Source organism: Xyrauchen texanus, chromosome 35, assembly GCF_025860055.1.
Source record: "Xyrauchen texanus isolate HMW12.3.18 chromosome 35, RBS_HiC_50CHRs, whole genome shotgun sequence".
NCBI lineage: Eukaryota > Metazoa > Chordata > Actinopteri > Cypriniformes > Catostomidae > Xyrauchen > Xyrauchen texanus.
In genome coordinates this window covers 7,480,316-7,500,813 of record NC_068310.1, presented here as the reverse complement: position 1 = coordinate 7,500,813, position 20,498 = coordinate 7,480,316, and the positions used below count along the sequence as shown (strand labels likewise).

Sequence of the window (20,498 nt, the reverse complement as noted above, 5' to 3'; positions counted from 1 at the left end):
GAAGCAGTCTAATTAACATGCTGACGATTGAGCCATTACTGCGAATCAAACAACAAAAGGCAAAGAGAAAATCACTTACAGCTCTTGAATGAATAACTTCTGCATTAATAAGCATTAATCTATCTATGATAAACTATGCAGTGTTATTTTACAATTGATTACTTTGTTAGATTTATTTTTAGACCACACCTGAACAGTAATGTTAGTAGACCTTCCTGAAATTAAATCACTGTGCCTATATAACGTTTATCTTTGTGTAATATATGGATTACGTGTCTGGATTGCCCCTTAATTAAAGCTGCATTTGGATCTCAACCTTTGTGTATCGGACCAGTTCGTAACACCTGCTTTGTTTATTTAATATATTTGTTATACATTATTTATACAATATGTTTTTACATTATACATTTTTAATGTAAGTCTACAAGTGCAGATTGGTCAAGTGTTCAATAAATGTATTTGTTGAGAAATGTTGTCTATCTTAAGTAATTATTTGTGTTACATTTTATCTTTCAAATAAAAGGTTCAAATAAGAGGTTAAAAACAAGCACATATCGGCCAAATATTGGCCAAAATAAATCGGCAGCATTAATCAGCCATCGGCCGACCCGGATTTCAAAAGATCGGCATCGGCCTGAAAAAAACAATATCAGTCGACCTCTACACACAGGGCTCCCCAGAACTGTGACGCGCGGTCATTTCCAGTCATGAATCGAGTTATTATAGTGCTATGTCTGTGCGTCCCAAACGTGAGTATTTTATTATTTTAAAAAAGTCACACAGTAGCTACAATTTCCCCTAATGTGATAATTTTGTGCTTTTGAATGCGATATATGGAAACGCGGCTTTTAATTATTCTGATTGTTCAGAAATTTCACAAATTAAATTCACAACTTGGATGGAAACATGGCTATTGTGACACTTAAAGAAGAATGTTCAGACCGTATGTGTGTGTGTGTGTGTGTGTGTGTTTTTTTCAACATGAAATCAGAATTAAAGCCGTGCTTCCTAGCAATTGCCACAGGTTAAGTACAGTTTAGTAATGATTGCCAATGATTGTAATGATTGCCAAGCTTACTGTATGTTTACATGACATATGTTAAATCACCCATAAGTTTTGACAAATAGTATCCTGTATTTCAAGCATTTTGCTAAAATTAGTCTATTCAAATATCTTGCAGGTTGGTACAGAAAAAAATGCACATGCATTATAGAGCAAAAAGGCCAGGTGATGCCTTTGCCAATAAAACGATTGATTGTTTTAAATGCGGAACTTCCTTTCCTTATAGCCACCATGTTCTGATTCCTCTCATTGATTTTTTTCAGTGAGTGGCCTGTCTCCTCATACTGTCCATGTTGTCCTTCAGGTCCTCACTTTCAAGGAGATCAATTGGCAGAGCCTGCGCATTGAGGCAGATGCAATAGAGAGTGATGAGCAGGATCTGGCCAGCACGCCACTGCGCCTCATTACCAATCAAGGACGCATACGTATTGCTCTCAAACGCAGGGTACTGTGTTTTTTAAATCCACAAAATCCTGTGATGGCTCATTGACATTGTGAAAAGAGTGTGAATTTTCCTCTCCTGTCCTCCACTTTGACTCCCCCCAATTCTGATGCAATCTTGGTGCATATTTAAACATTTTAATTCTCTTATCATTTACTCAAACTCATGATGTCACAGATGTGTATGACTTTCATTCTTCAGCAGAACGTATTTGAAGAAAAATGTAAAATATCTCAGCTTGGTAGGTCCTTAAAAAGCAAGTGTCTCTAGTGTGATGTGTTCACATTGGCATGTTACGGAAAATAATCTCACATTTTTCTCTCGGTTGAGACATCCAGGATAAACGCACCATTGTGAGTAAAGAAACCGATGCGGGGGCCTGGATAGCTCAGCGAGTGTTGACGTTGACTACCACACCAGGATTAGTGAGTTTTAATCCAAGGCATACTGTGTGACTCCAGCCAGGTCTCCTAAGCAACCAAATTGGCCTGGTTGCTAAGTAGGGTAGAGTCACATGGAGTAACCTCCTCGTGGTCAATATAATGTGATTCTCGCTCTCGGTTGGGGTGTGTTGAGTTGTGCATGGATGCCACTGAGAATAGCGTGAAGCCTCTGCACTATATCTCCACTCAACAAGCCACATGATAAAATGCATGGATTGACTGTCTCAGATGCGGAGGCAACTGAGATTCTTACTCTGCCACCCGGATTGAGGCGAGTCACTACACCACCACAAAGGACTTCGAGCTCATTGGGAATTGGGCATTCCAAATTGGGGAGAAAAGGGGAGAAAATCAAAAAAGGAACAGATGCAAATAAAGATCTAAACCAGACCCAACAAAGCTTCTTTAAGCCATTCCTTCTACTCAATGGTGAACAGCGCTGCTCTTCCTGCTTTGCCTCACCTGCCACTGCGATTGTCACACGAGCATACTGCTGCAGACCAGAAGTGACGATTTAGAGTTAAAAGTACTTAAGTATTTATCTTTATTGAAAAAGAAGACATTCATTTAACCGCTGGAGTCATATTGATGACGTTTATGCTGACTGTTTGTGATTCTTAGAGCTTCAAAAGAGAAATGCATTCACTTGCATTTTCAGGAACGTCTGAGCTGAGATATTTTTCTATTTTTCTTCATTTGTGTTCTGGTGAAGAAAGTCATACACCCCTGGTATGGCATAAGGGTGAGTTCATTTTGGGGTGTACTAACCCTTTGAATGTATTCTGTGCTGAACTTTCTATTCGCCCCTCATCTCAGGTGAAGGACTGTAATGTGTTGGCCTCTAAGCTGCTGTTTATACTGGATGACTTGCTCTGGGTGCTGACTGACTCTCAGCTCAAGGCCATCATACACTATGCCAAGTCTTTGAGTGAGGCCATGGAGAAATCAGCACAGCAGAGGAAGAGTATGGCTGCTGAAAAACTACAGGTACCAGAGTTTACCCTTTTATATCCATCCCAAAAACATGATGAAAATTAGGTTGACTTTGCAATCCAATTTTAACTTTAACTTATTTAAGGATTCTGGGTATGTGTCAGACTAAATACAGTGGCCCCAGAAAGTATTTTGACACTTCAGCCACACTTGATACAATGATACAATGTGCAAAGGATCATTTGTTTGCAGGTTGTATTTTATTATCTTTAAATGAATAGTTTACCCAAAAAAAAAACAATTCTCTTATCATTTTCTCACCAAATGAAGATTTTTATAAGAATAGTGCATCTCTGTCAGTCCATACAATGCAAGTCTACAGGGTCCAGACTCCAGTAGTTAAATCCATGTCTTCAGAAGCAATATGGTAGGTTTGGATGAGAGAGAGATCAATATTTATCCTTTTTTACTATAAATTCTCCTCCCTGCCAAGTAGGTGGCGATATGCACAAAGAATATGAATCACAGAAAACATGAGAACTACTACTCTTGTGAATGTGCATGGGGCGGCTGTTTGAAAGTGGAGATTTATAGTTAAAAAGGACTTAAAATTAAACTGTTTCTCACCCACGCTTATCATATCATTTCAGAAGACATGGATTTAACCACTGGAGCCGTATAGATTACTTTTATGCTGCCTTAATATGCATTTTGAGCTTCAAAGTTTTTAACCTATTCACTTGAATTGTATGGACAAACAGAGCTGACATCATCTTCTAAAAATCAAAAGAAAGAATCATTCACATCTGGGTTGGCGTGAAGGTGAGTAAATGATGAGTGTTCATTTTTGGATGAACTATCCCTTTAAGTGTCTAAATACCACTTTGTATTTGATCTGCTACTCTTCTGTATAGTACTTTTGTTATTTAAGCTGGAAAATGAATCCCATTCTCTGTCAGTTGCTAGCCATTAGTGTTTACATGCAGTATGTATTGTATTCATGTCAGACTGCCCCTCCCTCTCCTGGGATCCACTCTCTGTGGACTGAACCTCCTTCGCCTCGATCCGTCAAGACCCACAGCACACTGGCCCAGTATTTTGACCTCCATGATGTCAAAGAATCGTCCTATCACACCTTTATTTCTCGTCTTGACCTGCATATCTGCAACAACAGCTCTTCAGAGACCGGTAATGAACTTAACTAATGGAATAGTTCACCTGAAAATGGAAGTTTTGCCATCATTTACGTAAATGGTAGTCGTCTTTCCTTCATCCGTAGAACACAAAAGGAGATGTTTTGAGTAGTGTTCACACTAAGGTTGTTTGTTTGAGAAACTGCTAAATATAGGCTGTTGTTCTCTAAAAACTCTTGCTCTAAAAATGTCATTCAGCCTGCACACATCCAAAACTGCAGTTTCTTTACCTTATAAGTTGAAATGTGCTTGAGTGTTTTTTTTGTTTTTTTAGTATTCATTATCATCATGATAGTTTGAAAAGACTGATGGTGAGACTTAAAGGGGAATTGTGTAATCTCTAGGCAACTGGCATCAACAAATGGAATTGCAAAGATGAGGTTGCTTTTTAAACTTCCCCCAGTCTGCCATTGGTTGGTGAAACCTATAGCCCTGCCCCAAACTCACGCCAGTGGTTGTTAATATTGCTGTGTTGAGCTATCCGGGACACTCAAACGAACAGTGCAATGGTTTGATAGCATTGCAGTTTTTACACTTTTCGGAGGAATCAATCTACGAATGGCGTACTTACTATATAGTTAGCATGATGTGTTAAGGCCCGTTCACACATGCAACTTTTAACGATAAAGCAACATGATCTCATATATTTTCAATGAGAGCTGGCGACATGAGTGACAGCGATTTTAGATGTTTGTGTGTACAGCGACTTGCAAGTGATGAGCAACTTTCGTCAGCGAATACCAATAGGAGTAAAGACGGTGTCAGTGCAACTCATCCGTCTCCTTTGAGACGACGGCGGCGTCGAGTGCAGACAAGAAGTTTCTGAGCGTGTGTTTTTTTATTTTTTATTTATTTTTATACATTTTGGATGATTTGTCTGTAACCACATATAAAACATTATTCGTGGAAAAGAAATCAGTCATCAGTCTGAGTGAGTTTGATTTGTACATAGTTTATAGATCGCCCACTAGCCACTTTACAGCACAGCTACTAGTGCAGGGCTCAAAATGTACTTTTTCTTTTTTTCTTGGTAGCACTGGTGCTCGCAACTTCAAAAAGTTAGGATCACCAGCAAGTATTTAGGAGCACCCACCGAAAATGAAGGAGCACCACAACTACAATTTGTTTTTTTTAAATATACAACACCACCACTGGGGCTTTACACAGCCTGCAGACAGGATTTGAAATTTTGGTCTTCTGGCTCTCTGTCCCACAGGCTGTACAGTGAACGCAGCGCATTGAGCCATTTTCATAGCGGAGTCATTCAGCCACTCGTGATCACATGATCAGCATCACCAACTCCAGGAGTTACATTATCTGTAACTTTAGGCTTTTTACAAAAAAAATCTCCATGGTTTTTTCATCTTCTCTCTTCAGCTCTTTAAATTTTGCACGCTAGTTAGCTCCCTGTCAAGTGACAACGGAGCACGGTGAATGGGAGGGATTGATGCAGATTTTAGATTGGTTAATATTAGCCATCAAAGTCAAGCATGTAAAGATGAAGTTTAATTGGTTATGTAACTTTGAATGGTGGACCGGTCACTGTATCAGTTAATTACTGCACTATGTGCCTGCTGTGAGCCAAGTAATGAAAACCGGTCGCACCGCCTTTATTTGCACTCGCACAAATGCTCTCAAATATATTTTTAGGTTGCACAGATTAAATTTCGGCAGCGTTTGTGACCAAAATGGTCGCAATTTCAAGCCTTGTAGTGATATCAAGTCGCTGCATGTATGAATGGCAATTTGCCAAAATAATTTGTATCAATTTAGTCATTTATAAGATCATTTTTGGTTGTGCTTAGTAATGACTAATTAACCTGTATCTTGTGAGTGCAGTATACAAAAATAACAACTTGCTACTCATGGACAACAGGAAATTCTGAGGGTGCATGCCAAATGGAATCAATTTCTGACGCTAGAGGGGGCTATAACAAACTTTTTTTATTGATTTATTTATTATTTTTTTTTAAACTAATTGTGCAACTGTAATCAAAAAAGCAGCATCAACTTTGTCTTATCCACCAGATCTATTCTTTCAAATGTGGTTATTTTGGTTATTTTCTTTTTATGTGTGCTATTTTCTGATTTATCTTTTTTGTATGAAAAGAGCAGCTTGGACATTCTGCAAAATGTCTCCTTTGTTGTTTCAAGGATTGTTTTGAATGACGTGAGTGTGAGGAAATGACTACAATTTTTCTTTTGTAATTGTATTTGTATTGTATTTTTGTATAAAAATGACAACCCCATGTGATCTGACCTCACACATAGTTGAAGCTCCACCTCCAGGCACGCAGGGTGCTATGCAGCTGACATTACGAAAGCTGGGCTGTGACTACTACCCTTTCCACAGACCAGGTGAGTGACAACGCAGTTCAGAAGAGGACATTACTCAAAATACACATCCTCCGATTTCTGTTTTGTATGTCACAAGTTAGAATTTTTGTAGTTTTTATTTTTTTTGTCTGTTGTGTTTTGTAGCTCATGCTTTGTGGTCATGCCATACAGTATGAATGTCTTCTATAGAGCACGGAGTTCTTCTGTTCTTTTGATAATTTACTTATTGTAAAGATGCGACATTGAATGTGTTGTGTGAATGGGTGGATATGGGGTAATAGACATCTGTGCAGGTGAGTAGTGTTTAGTGATGTATTGCTGCTGTGCAGGTGACGGCTGTCAGCACTGGGAACGTCACTGCGGGGCGATGGAGTCTCGTGCTCAGTGGGCAGCTAAACTGCTTCAGGAGTTCCAGAGGAGAGTGGAAGATCTCGGCATCCCTGGACCTCATTCAGAAAAACCTGCATCTGCTAAAGACTCTCCAGCCAAACGGGTCAAAGGTAAACCAACAAAAAATACCTCTCATCTTCAAATTGCACTCCAAAATGGCCCTTCTCAATAAAAAAACAAGCCCACTTTTTTCTTAATACACATTTCTGGTCTTATTGTGTGTGTGACTCAATAGTGTCAATAAAAAATGCAATACATTTTTGTATGGTTCTGACTAGGGTTGCAGCAGCATACCGGTTTCACATTATACCACAGTATGAAAATTGACGATTATAATACCATGTCTATTTGCTTTTCTATGGTATTGATTAAAAAAATGCAACAGGACGGAGAATCTCACCTGTGCATTCGCATCTCCTTTCCTCCTCGTCTGCCTAGTCAGACTAGTGAACTTGCACCACACACAGCGGAAAAAATGTCAGAGATAGGAGAGGGAGGGAGGGAGGAGGGTGTGTGTGTGTGTGTGTGTGTGTGTGTGTGTGTGTGTGTGTGTGTGTGTGTGTGTGTGTGTGTGTGTGTGTGTGTGTGTGTGTGTGTGTGTGTGTGTGTGTGTGTGTTAAAGCAATGTTTCTGAACTGGTAGGTCGCCGGTTTATTCGGACTGTGTCGTGGACAGCAGGGAAGGAAAAATGGACGTGGTTCTCTCACTGAAGATATTTCGGCGGCCACCCAAGTGATAGCCTATATATTTTGTTGTTCTGCCTACTGAAGTGTTTTCTTCACTGTATAAACTGCGCGTTGCTCATGCAGCTGAAATTTCACTTACTGCCCTCTGCCCTAACGATTTTCAGTTACTGCCCTCTGCCCTAACGATTTTCAGTTACTGCCCTCTGCGATTGACAGCCCTAGAAATAATCTAAATGTAGAATCTATTGGACCTCATTTTATATAAATGGCGGCAGTTTTAAAGTTTCAAGATGTTTCAGCTAGTACTTATTTTTTCATAAATATTATAATTTGTTGTTGTTGTTGTTAAGACTAGACCATGGTAATGAGGAGCCTTTCATCCTGTGTAATATGTATGTTCTGTTTGAAATTAGAAAACATACGGGATAATAATGGGCTCATATAAGTATGCATGCTCTTCAATTTGTAAAAGGGTGGAGAGAAAACTTCCTGTAGATTTTGTTGTTGACATCAACAACAAAAATAATGTCACATGATGCATGTCCTTGTTCTGGAAAACCATGAACAAAACAATGCAACATAAGGAAATGCGACCCAGGATACATTAAATGCAGGTTACACTTTTACTGTGGTGGGTCGCCACTTAATTTCCAATGTGAAATCTGTCCTGAAGCAAAACCAGTTGAGAACCACAAGTTAAAGTTACAGACAGGAGCAGTCTGGCTGTGCTGTTGTGCACCTACAGTTATTTATTAATAAGCATAGGACATTACTTTAAAAGCTCACACAGCTCATGTTACTTTTCATTTAGTAGTTCATTTGACATGCTATGCTAACATGTTTTAGTTATATAACATTTTATAGTTAAATGCTGATTTTTTTTTTTTTTAATAATGTTTATAATTTGGTTTATTGTAATTCTGTTAGCTTTCTTATTTAATTTAATTTTTTAACACTCATCTGTTAAAAATAATTGTTTCAATTATAATAAGCATTTGTTAAACCAAAATAAAAATAAAAACCTTTTCACTCCTTTTAGGGGTCATTGTAACTGATAATAATAATTGTGTATACCGTGAAAACTTGGTGTTTTCTGAGACTATTATCGTACTGTGAAAATCTTATACCATTGCAACCCTAGTTCTACAACATTATTTTTTGGTTATTGCCACTTACAGTGAGGGGAAAAAAGTATTTGATCCCCTGCAGATATTGTACGTTTGCCCACTGACAAACAAATGATCAGTCAATAATTTTAATGGTAGGTTAATTTGAACAGTGAGAGACAGAATAACAACAAAACAGAAAAACGCATATAAAAAATGTTAGAAATTGAATTGCATTTTAATGAGGGAAATAAGTATTTGACCCCTCTGCAAAACATGACTTAGTACTTGGGGGCAAAACCTTTGTTGGCAATCACAGAAGTCAGACATTTCTTGTAGTTGGCCACCAGGTTTGCACACATCTCAGAAGGGATTTTGTCCCACTCCTCTTTGCAAATATTCTCCAAGTCATTAAGGTTTCGAGGCTGACATTTGGCAACTGGAACCTTCAGCTCCCTCCACAGATTTTCTATGGGATTAAGGTCTGGAGACTGGCTAGGCCACTCCAGGACCTTAATGTGCCTCTTCTTGAGCCCCTCCTTTGTTGCCTTGGCCGTGTGTTTTGGATCATTGTCATGCTGGAATACCCATCCACAGGTGAAGTTGTCCTGTCCCCTTAGCAGATAAACACTCCCAAAGCATAATGTTTCCACCTCCATGTTTGATGGTGGGGATGGTGTTCTTGGGGTCATAGGCCGCATTCCTTCTCCAAACACGGTGAGTTGAGTTGATGCCAAAAAGCTTGATTTTGGTCTCATCTGACCACAACACTTTCACCCAGTTCTCCTCTGAATCATTCAGATGTTCCTTGGCAAACTTCAGACAGGCCTGTACATGTGATTATATGAGCAGTGGGACCTTGCGGGCGCTGCAGGATTTCAGTCCTTCACAGCGTAGTGTGTTATCAATTGTTTTCTTGGTGACTATGTTCCCAGCTGCCTTGAGATCAATGACAAGATCCTCCTGTGTAGTTCTGGGCTTATTAATCACCATTCTCATGATCATTGCAACTCGTGGTGATATCTTGAATGGAGCCCCAGACCAAGGGAGACTGACAGTTCTTTTGTTTTTCTTCAATTTGCGAATAATCGATCAACTGTTGTCACCTTCTCACCAAGCTGCTTGGCGATGGTCTTGTAGCCCATTCCAGTCTTGTGTACAATCTACAATCTTGTCCTGACATCCTTGGACAGCTCTTTGGTCTTGGCCATGGTGGAGAGTTTGGAAACTGATTGATTGCTTCTGTGAACAGGTGTCTTTTTATACAGCTGAGATTTGACTCCCATAAAGAGTGTGCTCCTAATCTCAGCTCGTTACCTGTATAAAAGACACCTGGGAGCCAGAAATCTCTGATTTAGAGGGGTGTCAAATACTTATTTCCCTCATTAAAATGCAATTCAATTTATAACATTTTTTACATGCGTTTTTCTGGATTGTTTTGTTGTTATTCTGTCTCTTACTGTTCAAATTAACCTACCATTAAAATTATAGACTGATCATTTGTTTGTCAGTGGGCAAATATACAATATCAGCTGGGAATCAAATACTTTTTTCCTTCACTGTAAACCATCGAGTCCATCCATCCATCCATCCATCCATCCATCCATCCATCCATCCATCCATCCATCCATCCATCCATCCATCCATCCATCCATCCATCCATCCATCCATCCATCCATCCATCCATCCATCCATCCATCCATCCATCCATCCATCCATCCATCCATCCATCCATCCATCCATCCATCCATCCATCCATCCATCCATCCATCCATCCATCCATCCATCCATCCATCATCCATCCATCCATCCATCCATCCATCCATCCATCCCAAAGTGCACAGTTTATGCCACTGTCAGAAATTAAGTTGTCCGATAAGGGTGGATATTTTCCCCCAGAACCTGTTTTTCAAGAGGAGTGTGTTGCTTTCATGAGTGCATTTGTGGGACATATTTTTTAGAAACATAAAAAAAATATATTTATAATGACAATGTAACATAATATGCGATGTCAAATACTTTAATACATGAATAATCAGATAAACTGTTACGAATAAAAAGAAAAACAATATAATCATTCATGTGATAAAATGCATAACTAGGACTAGAAAAAACATATTAAGAAATATATCAGATGTGACAAATCAGAAATTGAGGTATTTGTTAATCCCACATTTTGTTTTTAACAACGGGGGGAATTTTTCTCTTTTAATGGCATTTTTGTCCCCAAGGTAAATATCAAAGGAATAGTTCATCCAAAAATGAAAATTCATAATAATAATAAACAAATTCATTAATTAATAAATAAATTCATTATTTACTCACCCTCATGTTGTTCCAAACTTGTATGACTTTCTCCTGTTATTTTGATTAGAGGGGGAACCCCTGTCCAGTGTCAGTCCCGAACGGGCTCAGACCTCTCGGCGGAGTTCAGCAACCGCCCCGCCCACAGGAACCCCACTAAAGAGACTTCGCTCCAGCTGTATGGTGATCCGTGTGGACGATCTGGACATCTATCAGGTGTGAGACACATCTACACAAAGGACAGCATTATATATATTTAAGGATATACTTGAGCATCTCTCACAAAAGTATAATGTACACTGAAAGTCAAAAGCTTGGTCACACTTCTCTGAATTAAATCCATGTTCAATACAATGTTTTACATTTATCTTAAAAGCCTTTTGATGAACAGGCTGATGCTACAATACTTAAAAAAAGTATTTATAGACAAATTTAGTGATGTGTGTTGTCTTTACAAATCTAACTGTCTTTAGTGGATGAGCTTATGAGATATTGAAGGAAAAGTAGCCAGCACATGTCCAGCATACATGAGAACTCATTCAAGACAATACGCATCTCAGGATGCACCTCGAAGTTGGTTAAGAGAATGTCTAGACTGTGCAGAGCTGGGATGTCTTGCAGCTTCTACTATATTAAAAAGTAAATAAATAAATAAAAATAATAGCCTTGCTTTGCAGGGCCCTTGGTGGCTCAGTGGCCCTACGTGGCCACTTATACAGCCCTGATTGGTAGTACAGTATAAACGGTATCAGATGTTTTGATTTGTTTTGTTCACTACATACATTAAAGCTCATACTTCGATTTGTGTTATAACAAAGTAACTATTCACTATAATATGGAAAATAATAAAGAATAAGCAGGTGTATCCAATTTTTTGACTTGTAGTTTAAAAAAGTAAAACGTCCCACAATAATCCAGCCAGTAGAACAGCAAAACTTTTATCAAAATCTGTAATGTGGGTGTGTTCTGTAGCACATGGTGTATTGACTCACACTGAGAATTAGAAAGAGGAAGTACATGTTTTTGTGTTTACTCATATCAAAACATGTCATACAAACGTGTGATAAGAGCTGTGACTAAAATCGGTCCCATCCAAAATTAGACTTGTCTGCACATGATTTGATGCTGCTGATTTTGAGGTTATCTCCTTTGATATATAGAAAATGTGCAGTTGCTGTTGGAGAGTTTGTTAAATAACAGTGAAGACAATAACCTAATGATGAGTGCTTTCCAGTATTCACAGTAGTCTCTGTCACTTGAGTGTTACTGTTAATGGGGCTACATCATGAAAGAAAGAGTTTTATATATGATGAAACGCACTCTCTTAAATTAATTCCTCATGAATTCTGCTTTTAAAAAAATAATTTCAATGTTACTAATATCTCATCTGTTACCTTAGGTGTCCACCAGAGGGCGTCACAGCAAGAGAACTCAATCTTTTCTCTCCTGTAACCGCAAATCCCTACATCTCCCAGACAACACTCCTGCAATCCACCTTCAGTTCACAGAGTACTACTACCCTGATAATCCTGGGCTTCCTGGTGGGTTTTGATTCATTAAAAAAAAACAGACATGCAACCTTGTTGGTTCCCAGCATGAAATATGATTGCTGATCTATCCTGGTGGGCAAGAGGTTGATTTATTCTCTCACTGTCTGTGCTTCTCTCTTTAAGACCACTACTTTTTCCTCCCACTGTCTGTTCTCTCTAGTACCCTGCTCTAATCTTTATGCCCAGCTGAATGGTCTACAACTATGTCTGGATGCTCCGAGTGTACTGTGGTTGACTCTATTCTCACGGGGTCTACACAGGACACTGGATCAGGTCAAAGCCTTTTACCACCTCCAAGACAGTAGCAAGAGCGACGAACACATCGATATTCGCATGGATGCAACACGACTGAAGGTAAACTGTGAGATCTGGCATTCTGTGAAAGGAATTTCACATCATGGGCAGTATAGATTCACTTAAGATGCTTTTGTTACACATTTGGTTCATTTAGTTTCTTCTACACTAGAAAGTCAACATTAAATCAAAATTGACACTTTACAATCTTAAAGCACGTTCCTGGTCTTGTTGTAAACAATTCACCTGCACTTTAATAAAAATGCAATAACTAGCTCTATTTCTGAAATGGCTTTTCTTTTTTGAATAATGTCTCCCAAGATAATTGTACTTTTTAACCACTCCTATCCAACCACCAGTGGTATAGAGACCACACACTGCTAGATCCACAGGTCTATTCTGGAAATACCCCACATTACAGAAGTAAAATGGGTTTTGGATTCTATTTCATGTTGACTGATATTGTGTTGTTTCCAGTTGATCTTTACAGACCCCATGAATTTGTTTGAAGAGCATACTTTTCTACTTGTTAGTAGAAATAATTTAGACCATAATTTTATACACCCTAGATGGTTGCAGGTGGTATTAGGGAAAGGGACATTCTAATTCTAGAAAACATTTGATTGGACAAAAATCTGTTGTGTCAAATTAATCAAAAGATTTTTAGTCAGTTTTTCCATTCAAGAAAGTCTTTCAATTTTCAATGCAAATATCTTCTAAAAGTGAATTTACTTTTCAAGATTGCTATTGAATAAACTAGAATATAGGTGGTTTCATGGCTAATACACCCCAACTAAAAGCCACTAACTTCATGGGGACTTTAACATTGTTTTAGAAATATGAGATGCTCGTAAGCCAATGAAAAAACCCCACATTTGCGCTTTTAATGATATTGTGCTTTTGGTCCAGTTATGCTGTTGTAGGTAACACCTATCTATATTTCTTTAGTTGATCATTCCTCTGGAATCCTCCATTCTGAACCACCCAGACCGCCCTCAGTCGCTGAGCATCAGTCTTCCTCAAATCGTCCTCGGCAACACTCGCCACTCTCCTCAAGGTTCCTGCATTGACCTAAACAGCACCTACAACAGTTTCTCTGGTTGTCCTTTCTTCCAACCCATTGAGTGCCAACCGTTCCCTCTTGACCAGAGCGTCCTACATCCCCTGCCATCCGCATTCCTTCAACACTCTCTGGAAAACGAACCCCTTCTCCGACCCTCTCGCTCTCAAGACATCTGGTCTGTCAGTTTATCCAGATTGACTCTAGGCTTCGAGGGGGGTCGTCGAGGTCTCAGGGGGAAAGCCCTCCCCTTTGTGGAGCCATTTTCAATGTCTTTGTGGATTTGCCACCCTTCTGCCTTCAAAAAAGATTCTCATTGTTTGAGTATAGATGGAGACTCAAAGTCCCCAACATGTTCTAGTAAACACCCCCTTCCAGGTTCTCCACAAGATATCAGTGACACTATATCTGATCAAGTCCACCATACCAATGGACTAGTCAACTCTCCCATGGCCTCCATCCATATCTTGGCCCAGTCTATCACTCCAGTCAAAATGTGGCTCAACCACTACCAGTTTGTTGCACTATTGAGGATGAAGGACTGCCTCTCCAGACTAGCTGGAGATTTGAGCAAGGATGTCCAGGGTTTGAGGCGTTCAGAACATAAAGGAGACGATACTCCTTCAGTGTGCGTTTCAGTCCTGATGGAGGCAATAGAGCTCGGTCTGCTGCTTCCTCCTTCAGTATGCGAGCCCAAAGTTGAAGCACAGTCTCCAGAGGACACAGACACTCAAAGCCTGACAGACTCCGATATCTCGCCAACGTACCTCCCCAGTGTGCCTGGGCTGCTGGAGGACAGTGGGCTGGGGGGGAATGGGTCGATCTCTGTCCATCAGGAGGATGATGCAGAGCAGGACGGGTTGGTGGAGGAGGCTTGTGAAGCTGTTGAGGAGGGAATCGATAGACCAACAGGGCAAGAAAATGAAGCTCAGGCCATTGCTTCTGCCCAGTCACCACCTCTTTCTCCAGGGATCCCTGCAGGATTGTCCCGACAAGGCTCTACTTTCAGTCTTGAGGGGGAGCTGTCCAGTGCCCTGAATGCCACCAAAGGTGTGACTAAAGATGCACTCAGCGCCTCCATGGATCTCACCAAGGGGGCGCTGTCCATCACAAAAGATGCCTTCAGTCTTCTGAGCAGAGGGTCTGCCATGACGAAGCTGTTCACTCCTCAAAACAAGTAAGAGCTTTTGGAACATCTGCATTGCTGTGGTCCTTTTTTACTTCAGTCTTGATCTAACCTGGTTATTAGGTTCAATATTTTTTATTTTTTTTTCTATGTAGTAAAATGTAGTGATCCTGCAAGTCATACATGGTAGCACTGTATGTTTTGCACTATAGATTTAGTATTGTTGCAGAATGGTAGCACAAAAAACACTGTCAGAGTATTTTTAGAGCAATGTTTCGTCGAAGACTGCATGTTCAAGGACCGTTAACAGAACCGAAAATTTTATATTTTAATTATAAGAACCGGTACTTGATTCCCAACCCAAATAGTAAGGCAGTCATCATTGCAAAATAAACACTAGCTGTGTGATCATGTCTGGAAACATCCAAGGGAGTTATTTTGCGATAATGACTGGCCGACTGTGCATTATACTGTTTATTAAACAACCACCTAATAAATAAGTAAATGAATTACAGTAATTGACATAGAATACTGATTTGAGTTGAAACTATTTGATTATGTGAGAAGTAACATGCAGTAATATGGGAGACACCTATGCAGGAAATCACTTGCGGTCACATAATATTTGGTGATAATTATTCAAAAATATTTGACCACAGAATGCCATAATTGACCAATCAGGTATTCCAGAGAGCCATGTTATAAGTAGTTAGTGATTTGAGTTAATACAATCTAGTAGAAGAACAGTAGAAGAGCTTGTTTAGCTACTATGGCTTTAGATTTAATTTAGCTTAGAATTACAAACATTGCTAAACTATCTCTAGCAAGTTTTAAAATGTATTTAGGATATAGATAATAGGACATTGTCATAGTTCACAGTGGGATTGAGAAAAATGCCTCATCACTTGGACTTGGTCTGGAAGCAGTCTGAGAGGGAGAAATGATCTGCTGATCGGAGGCATTTACAATGTGCGTAAGCTTGAAACAGTGTCTTATTTGTTTCTGAAAAAACTGACCATCTTTTAAATGAGCTCACTTGCAGTACATAATTGAAAATTGCTGAGACTGCTTGTGGCTATTCTAGTGAATGGCTGTATTTGTTTAAGGGAGGCCTAGCCTGCTGTATTTGAAAACTTTCCCAGAACAGTTTCTCACCTCCCAAAAAAATAAGTTTAGCTGAATTTCCAAAATGGGTCTTTTAAACATTGGGGACAGATGCTGTCAAGGTCCAAACATAACAAAAAGTGGCATAAAACGACTAAAGTTGTCCATATGACTTGTACACCATATCCGGAGTATTTTTTGGAGCTTGATAAAATTCAGTCACATTTACTATCATTGAATAGATCATAATGTTCATTTAAAGTGAACAAACCCTTTAACATGTTATGGCCTAATTCTTCACGCCATAGCTGTTTGTCTTGAATTAAGCCGAGGTGTTGCTCTCTCTCTGTGTGTGTCATTTCCTTGGTGGTTAATCGTGAACCCGTTATGTTGATATTGTTGGCTGTAGGGAGCAACGCTTGCGGCCAGAGGAGTCCAGTCTCTCCATCATTGGGAACCTGCGGCTTCAGTCCATGAAACAGTCTCCATCCCAAAATTCCTGTGATAGTGCCATTCTAGAGGAGAGCTTGGCAGACGATGGTTTATCTATTGACAGTGACATCAGTGAAAACTTTGTCATCCTCATGGACTCTGGTACACTAACACTCATTGCACTATGGTACAATATAGTGTCTGCAGGAACTTATGTCACAGTATGAGTAATTTTATTTCAAAGTGTTGGTATATATATATATATATATATAATAGTTAATTTTTCTTGAAATTGAAAACCAAAAATATTCTAGATATTACAAAGTAATGTGATGAATCAGTTGGCTTACTTTGCTAATTTAATCTTTAACCTTTTCTGTTTTATTTGGAACTTTATGGACACAAACCAAAAGATAAGATCATTCATTAGTAGGAATGGGACGATATATCGAATTTCGTTATATCGCAAACCAAAAAATTAAATAACCATATCGTGGCATAACAATCAATTTTCAGTGTTTACCCTGTAAAGTGCTTGAATTTAGCTTTTAGAAATGTAAGTACTCTAATACCTGGAAAACGCCTTGTTTTGGTGAAAAGTGCTTGAGAATAAAATTTATATTTTAATGTGTGTCCATTGAAGATGAGGCAACTCCACTTTCATTGAGTAATGTCTTAACATCCTTTCTGTTCTTTACAGTCAGATAAACAAGTAAAAATAAATATTATTTTTAATCTCGCACAGCATGGATGCGCTAAAATACCTCTCGTTGATGTTCGCTGATCCGGAACACTGTGAAATGCACATTTAACCTCTTAAAGTGGCTGTACCTTTTTTAGCGTTTCTTAAATTAATGTAAACTCGATGTTTTTACTTGTAAATTGGACCCATTATTTAAAACAGTGAAGGCTGATAGCATTATTATAGCATTATTAGATACATGATCTAATGTTAATTGTAAAAATAAAAAAAAATCTGCATTTTATCAAAGTTAAAATGTGATTATGATAATGACAACAATCAAATAATTAAAAAATAAAATATTCACTTTCACATACTTTTTTCAGGACAGGTTTTGTTCATTCCTATTGTTTGTTCTGCACCTGATTCGCCTGAATGTACCCCACTTTTTTTGAAAGCTTTATTTGTGTGTGATCTTATAGAGAAAAGTATATACGCACTCTTATTATTTAGACTTTGAGAAATTATATTGTGTATTATAGAACTTTTATTTTGATGTGTATTTTGCTCAATTTATTTATAAAATTTTGTTTTTCATAAAATAAAATCTGTAATATTTTGTCATTTAAGTGTTATTTTGAATTGAGATTATATTGAATCATGAACCTCATATCGTATATCAAACTGAATTGTGTGAACCATATCGTCTCATCCCTATTCATAAGTGCTGTTAAAAAAAAAAAATAAAAAAACATGAAGCAGATCTAGACAGGTGATGCAGGCGAAGAGAAGGGTTTCAGAGGAAAAAAAATATATACATTATAGCGCACTACAAGGAAACCCGCATTGGATTTTTTTAAAATCATGCTATAGAAGCATTGCGATTTTAAAAATGGTAAAGCTGAATCTACCTGCAAAAATAATCAAATGAAAATGTATTAAAGCCTCATTCCTCCATCTGTTTCAGATATGGAGTCTTTGCGTCCTAATGGTACAGCTATTCACTCAAGCAGTGGTGTTAGTCGTGCTCCACGGACAGAAGGAGGGTCATCAGCAGACCTCAGCAGCTCTCTGTCCCACAGCACAGAAGATATTGCTCAAGACATGGTCAGTTTTACCTAGCCAGGGCTGGGATTTATTCTCAAAAGAAAATTTGTTGTTTCAGTGCATAAACTGAACATTTTTATTGTAGTACTCTTGTCTACATCATCAGCTCATTTTTGTTCTGTTATGTTTCTTGACATCCTATAGTTTCAAAATTCCCTTTACGAATTAAGAGGTTTGGCAAACTTTCTGCAAATTTGCAACTCCTAATTTTCACATGCAAATGAGTTTGCCATTTGCCGCATATGTTTGACAGAAGTTTGCAGCTCTTCAATGATAGTGAAGCTGCTACTGGCAAACATGTCTGTGGAAAAAATGAAGAGTTTTCCACAAAGCTAATTAGCAAATTGTGAATTTGCTACAAGTTTACAGCAACTTTGCCAGAACTGTTTTTCTCTCTCTTTTAATTTTCAATGTTAAATTCACTAATCCAAGCTTAATATGCAGATACCACCATAAGTAAGTTATTTGTAGGTTGATTCCCAAAAAATAACACTAAAAAGTGAACTCTGTGATGCTCTGTTTATTTGAACATCCTGATCGGCCTACACAGCACCATTGGCTCTAAAGTATTGGTTCTAGAGTTAACCAGTGCCAGACGGTGGGAGTGGTAAAGTAACACTAGTGGTGGAGAAATTAAACATCACTTTTAATTAATGGTGTCTACAATAAAATATCTAGGCAGGTACTTTAATGATCCCTGAACGAAAATGTAGTAAACAGTCAGTGCGGTCAGAATTGATGCAATCCTAGGTCAACAGCTTGTTTTCTTGATCTGTGAATGCTTTTCTGTTGTTTTTAGATGTCTAGGTTAGTTGAATGTTTGTCTGATCTAAAATGTGTGTTCTGCTGTTACTTTCAGGTGTCTGTGTTAGTTTTGTGCCTGAACCGGATTGGATGCCTTACAGAGATGCGTGGCGAAGATATTGTGGTGGCGCTGGAAGCCAAGGAGCTTGTGTCTAAACAACTTGGCAACTATAAAGTCACAGACCTGCTGGCAGGACTGACATTAACACAAGGTTAGGACACTTTATGTTCAAGTAATCTACACTCACCAGCTGTCCATTTCAACCACACCAATAACACCAGTTTATCAAAACTATTGAGAAAGGTTTATCTAGCAGTTGGATAAAGGTAATACACACCCATGATTTAATAGTCTTAATAGATATTAGTTTATTTAATTTTTAATACATGATCTTCTGTAAAGCTGCTTTTCACAATGTGTGTTGTGAAAAGCGTTCTACAAATAAAAATGACTTGACTTGATGATACTCATAACATTAGAGGTTTATTTGAGAAATAGAAATCCTCTGCCTCTTGTTACACAGCTTTCTGAAATACTTTATTTTTTTTATTGGTCAGTCGTGCATTCTTCAGTCAAATATTTTGCTTAACGACTGCTTCACTGTATATTAGTTTCCTCCACTGTGTTTCATGTCTCTTGTAGGCTAGTTCTCTCCATCTCCTCACATAATTAGTTTAAACACAAATCAATATTTTATGTACATTTATTTATTTGGGAAGGAACACAGTAATTGTGATCATGTACAGTTAGCTGATCATTATCGTAAAACAAGCCCTGACAGGGTGATCAAGAACCCATTGATATGCATTACTTATTCAACTGGATAGAAACCTATTGAACTGGAAACATGAAGTGGCTATCAAGAACTTGTCTCTCCAACAACCACATTTAATTATTTGTGGTTCACAGCATACAATCTGCTTCTTGAAGCATATGGTTATCTATTTAAGCAACCTCCCCACATACTCATTGCTCATTCTCCCTCTATTTCTATGGTAACCAATTATTAGTCTACTGTTATTATGTGTTTATGTAGGTTCACACTGTACTTTATTCCAGATTGCATATTAACCAAAAGATTCTCTCAGAATGTCCCTTTATTTCCTCTGTGCCTGCAGGTGGCTCTGCCTCCAGTGCTCCTGTTTCTCCTGGCCCTCAATCCCTCTCGGGCCCGCCTGCAGCAGCAGTCAGATTGGAGATTGGGCCAAGTGCAGGCAGACACACTCCTCTGTCTGAGAGTGTAGGGTTCATGGAGATGTGTTTGACAGGATGCAGGGCTGAGCTCTCGGCTTCTACCTTAAGCACTCTGGGGCCCTTCCTGGAGGATGAACTCTGCACAGACACGCAGCCAATGAGACTGTGGGTGTGGGACACAACCGTTACACTGAAGGTGAGAGTGACGGAAAAGAGATAGATTCCTCACTTTCTCATCCAGTTTAAC

At 38.7% G+C, this 20,498-nt stretch overlaps 1 protein-coding gene across 1 annotated transcript in view; it reads left to right on the top strand.

The window, feature by feature from the left end:
* LOC127628939 (UHRF1-binding protein 1-like) overlaps positions 1-20,498 on the top strand; it is a 53,130-nt gene that overhangs the window by 20,498 nt on the left and 12,134 nt on the right. Inside the window, exons 6-18 of the mRNA XM_052105923.1 lie at positions 1,368-1,508; positions 2,765-2,935; positions 3,889-4,069; positions 6,346-6,432; positions 6,741-6,911; positions 10,968-11,113; positions 12,297-12,438; positions 12,608-12,801; positions 13,690-14,978; positions 16,441-16,625; positions 18,113-18,252; positions 19,112-19,268; positions 20,176-20,447. Of these exons, the coding sequence (XP_051961883.1) occupies positions 1,368-1,508; positions 2,765-2,935; positions 3,889-4,069; positions 6,346-6,432; positions 6,741-6,911; positions 10,968-11,113; positions 12,297-12,438; positions 12,608-12,801; positions 13,690-14,978; positions 16,441-16,625; positions 18,113-18,252; positions 19,112-19,268; positions 20,176-20,447 (3,276 nt within the window). The remainder of the gene's footprint in view (positions 1-1,367; positions 1,509-2,764; positions 2,936-3,888; positions 4,070-6,345; positions 6,433-6,740; positions 6,912-10,967; positions 11,114-12,296; positions 12,439-12,607; positions 12,802-13,689; positions 14,979-16,440; positions 16,626-18,112; positions 18,253-19,111; positions 19,269-20,175; positions 20,448-20,498) is intronic.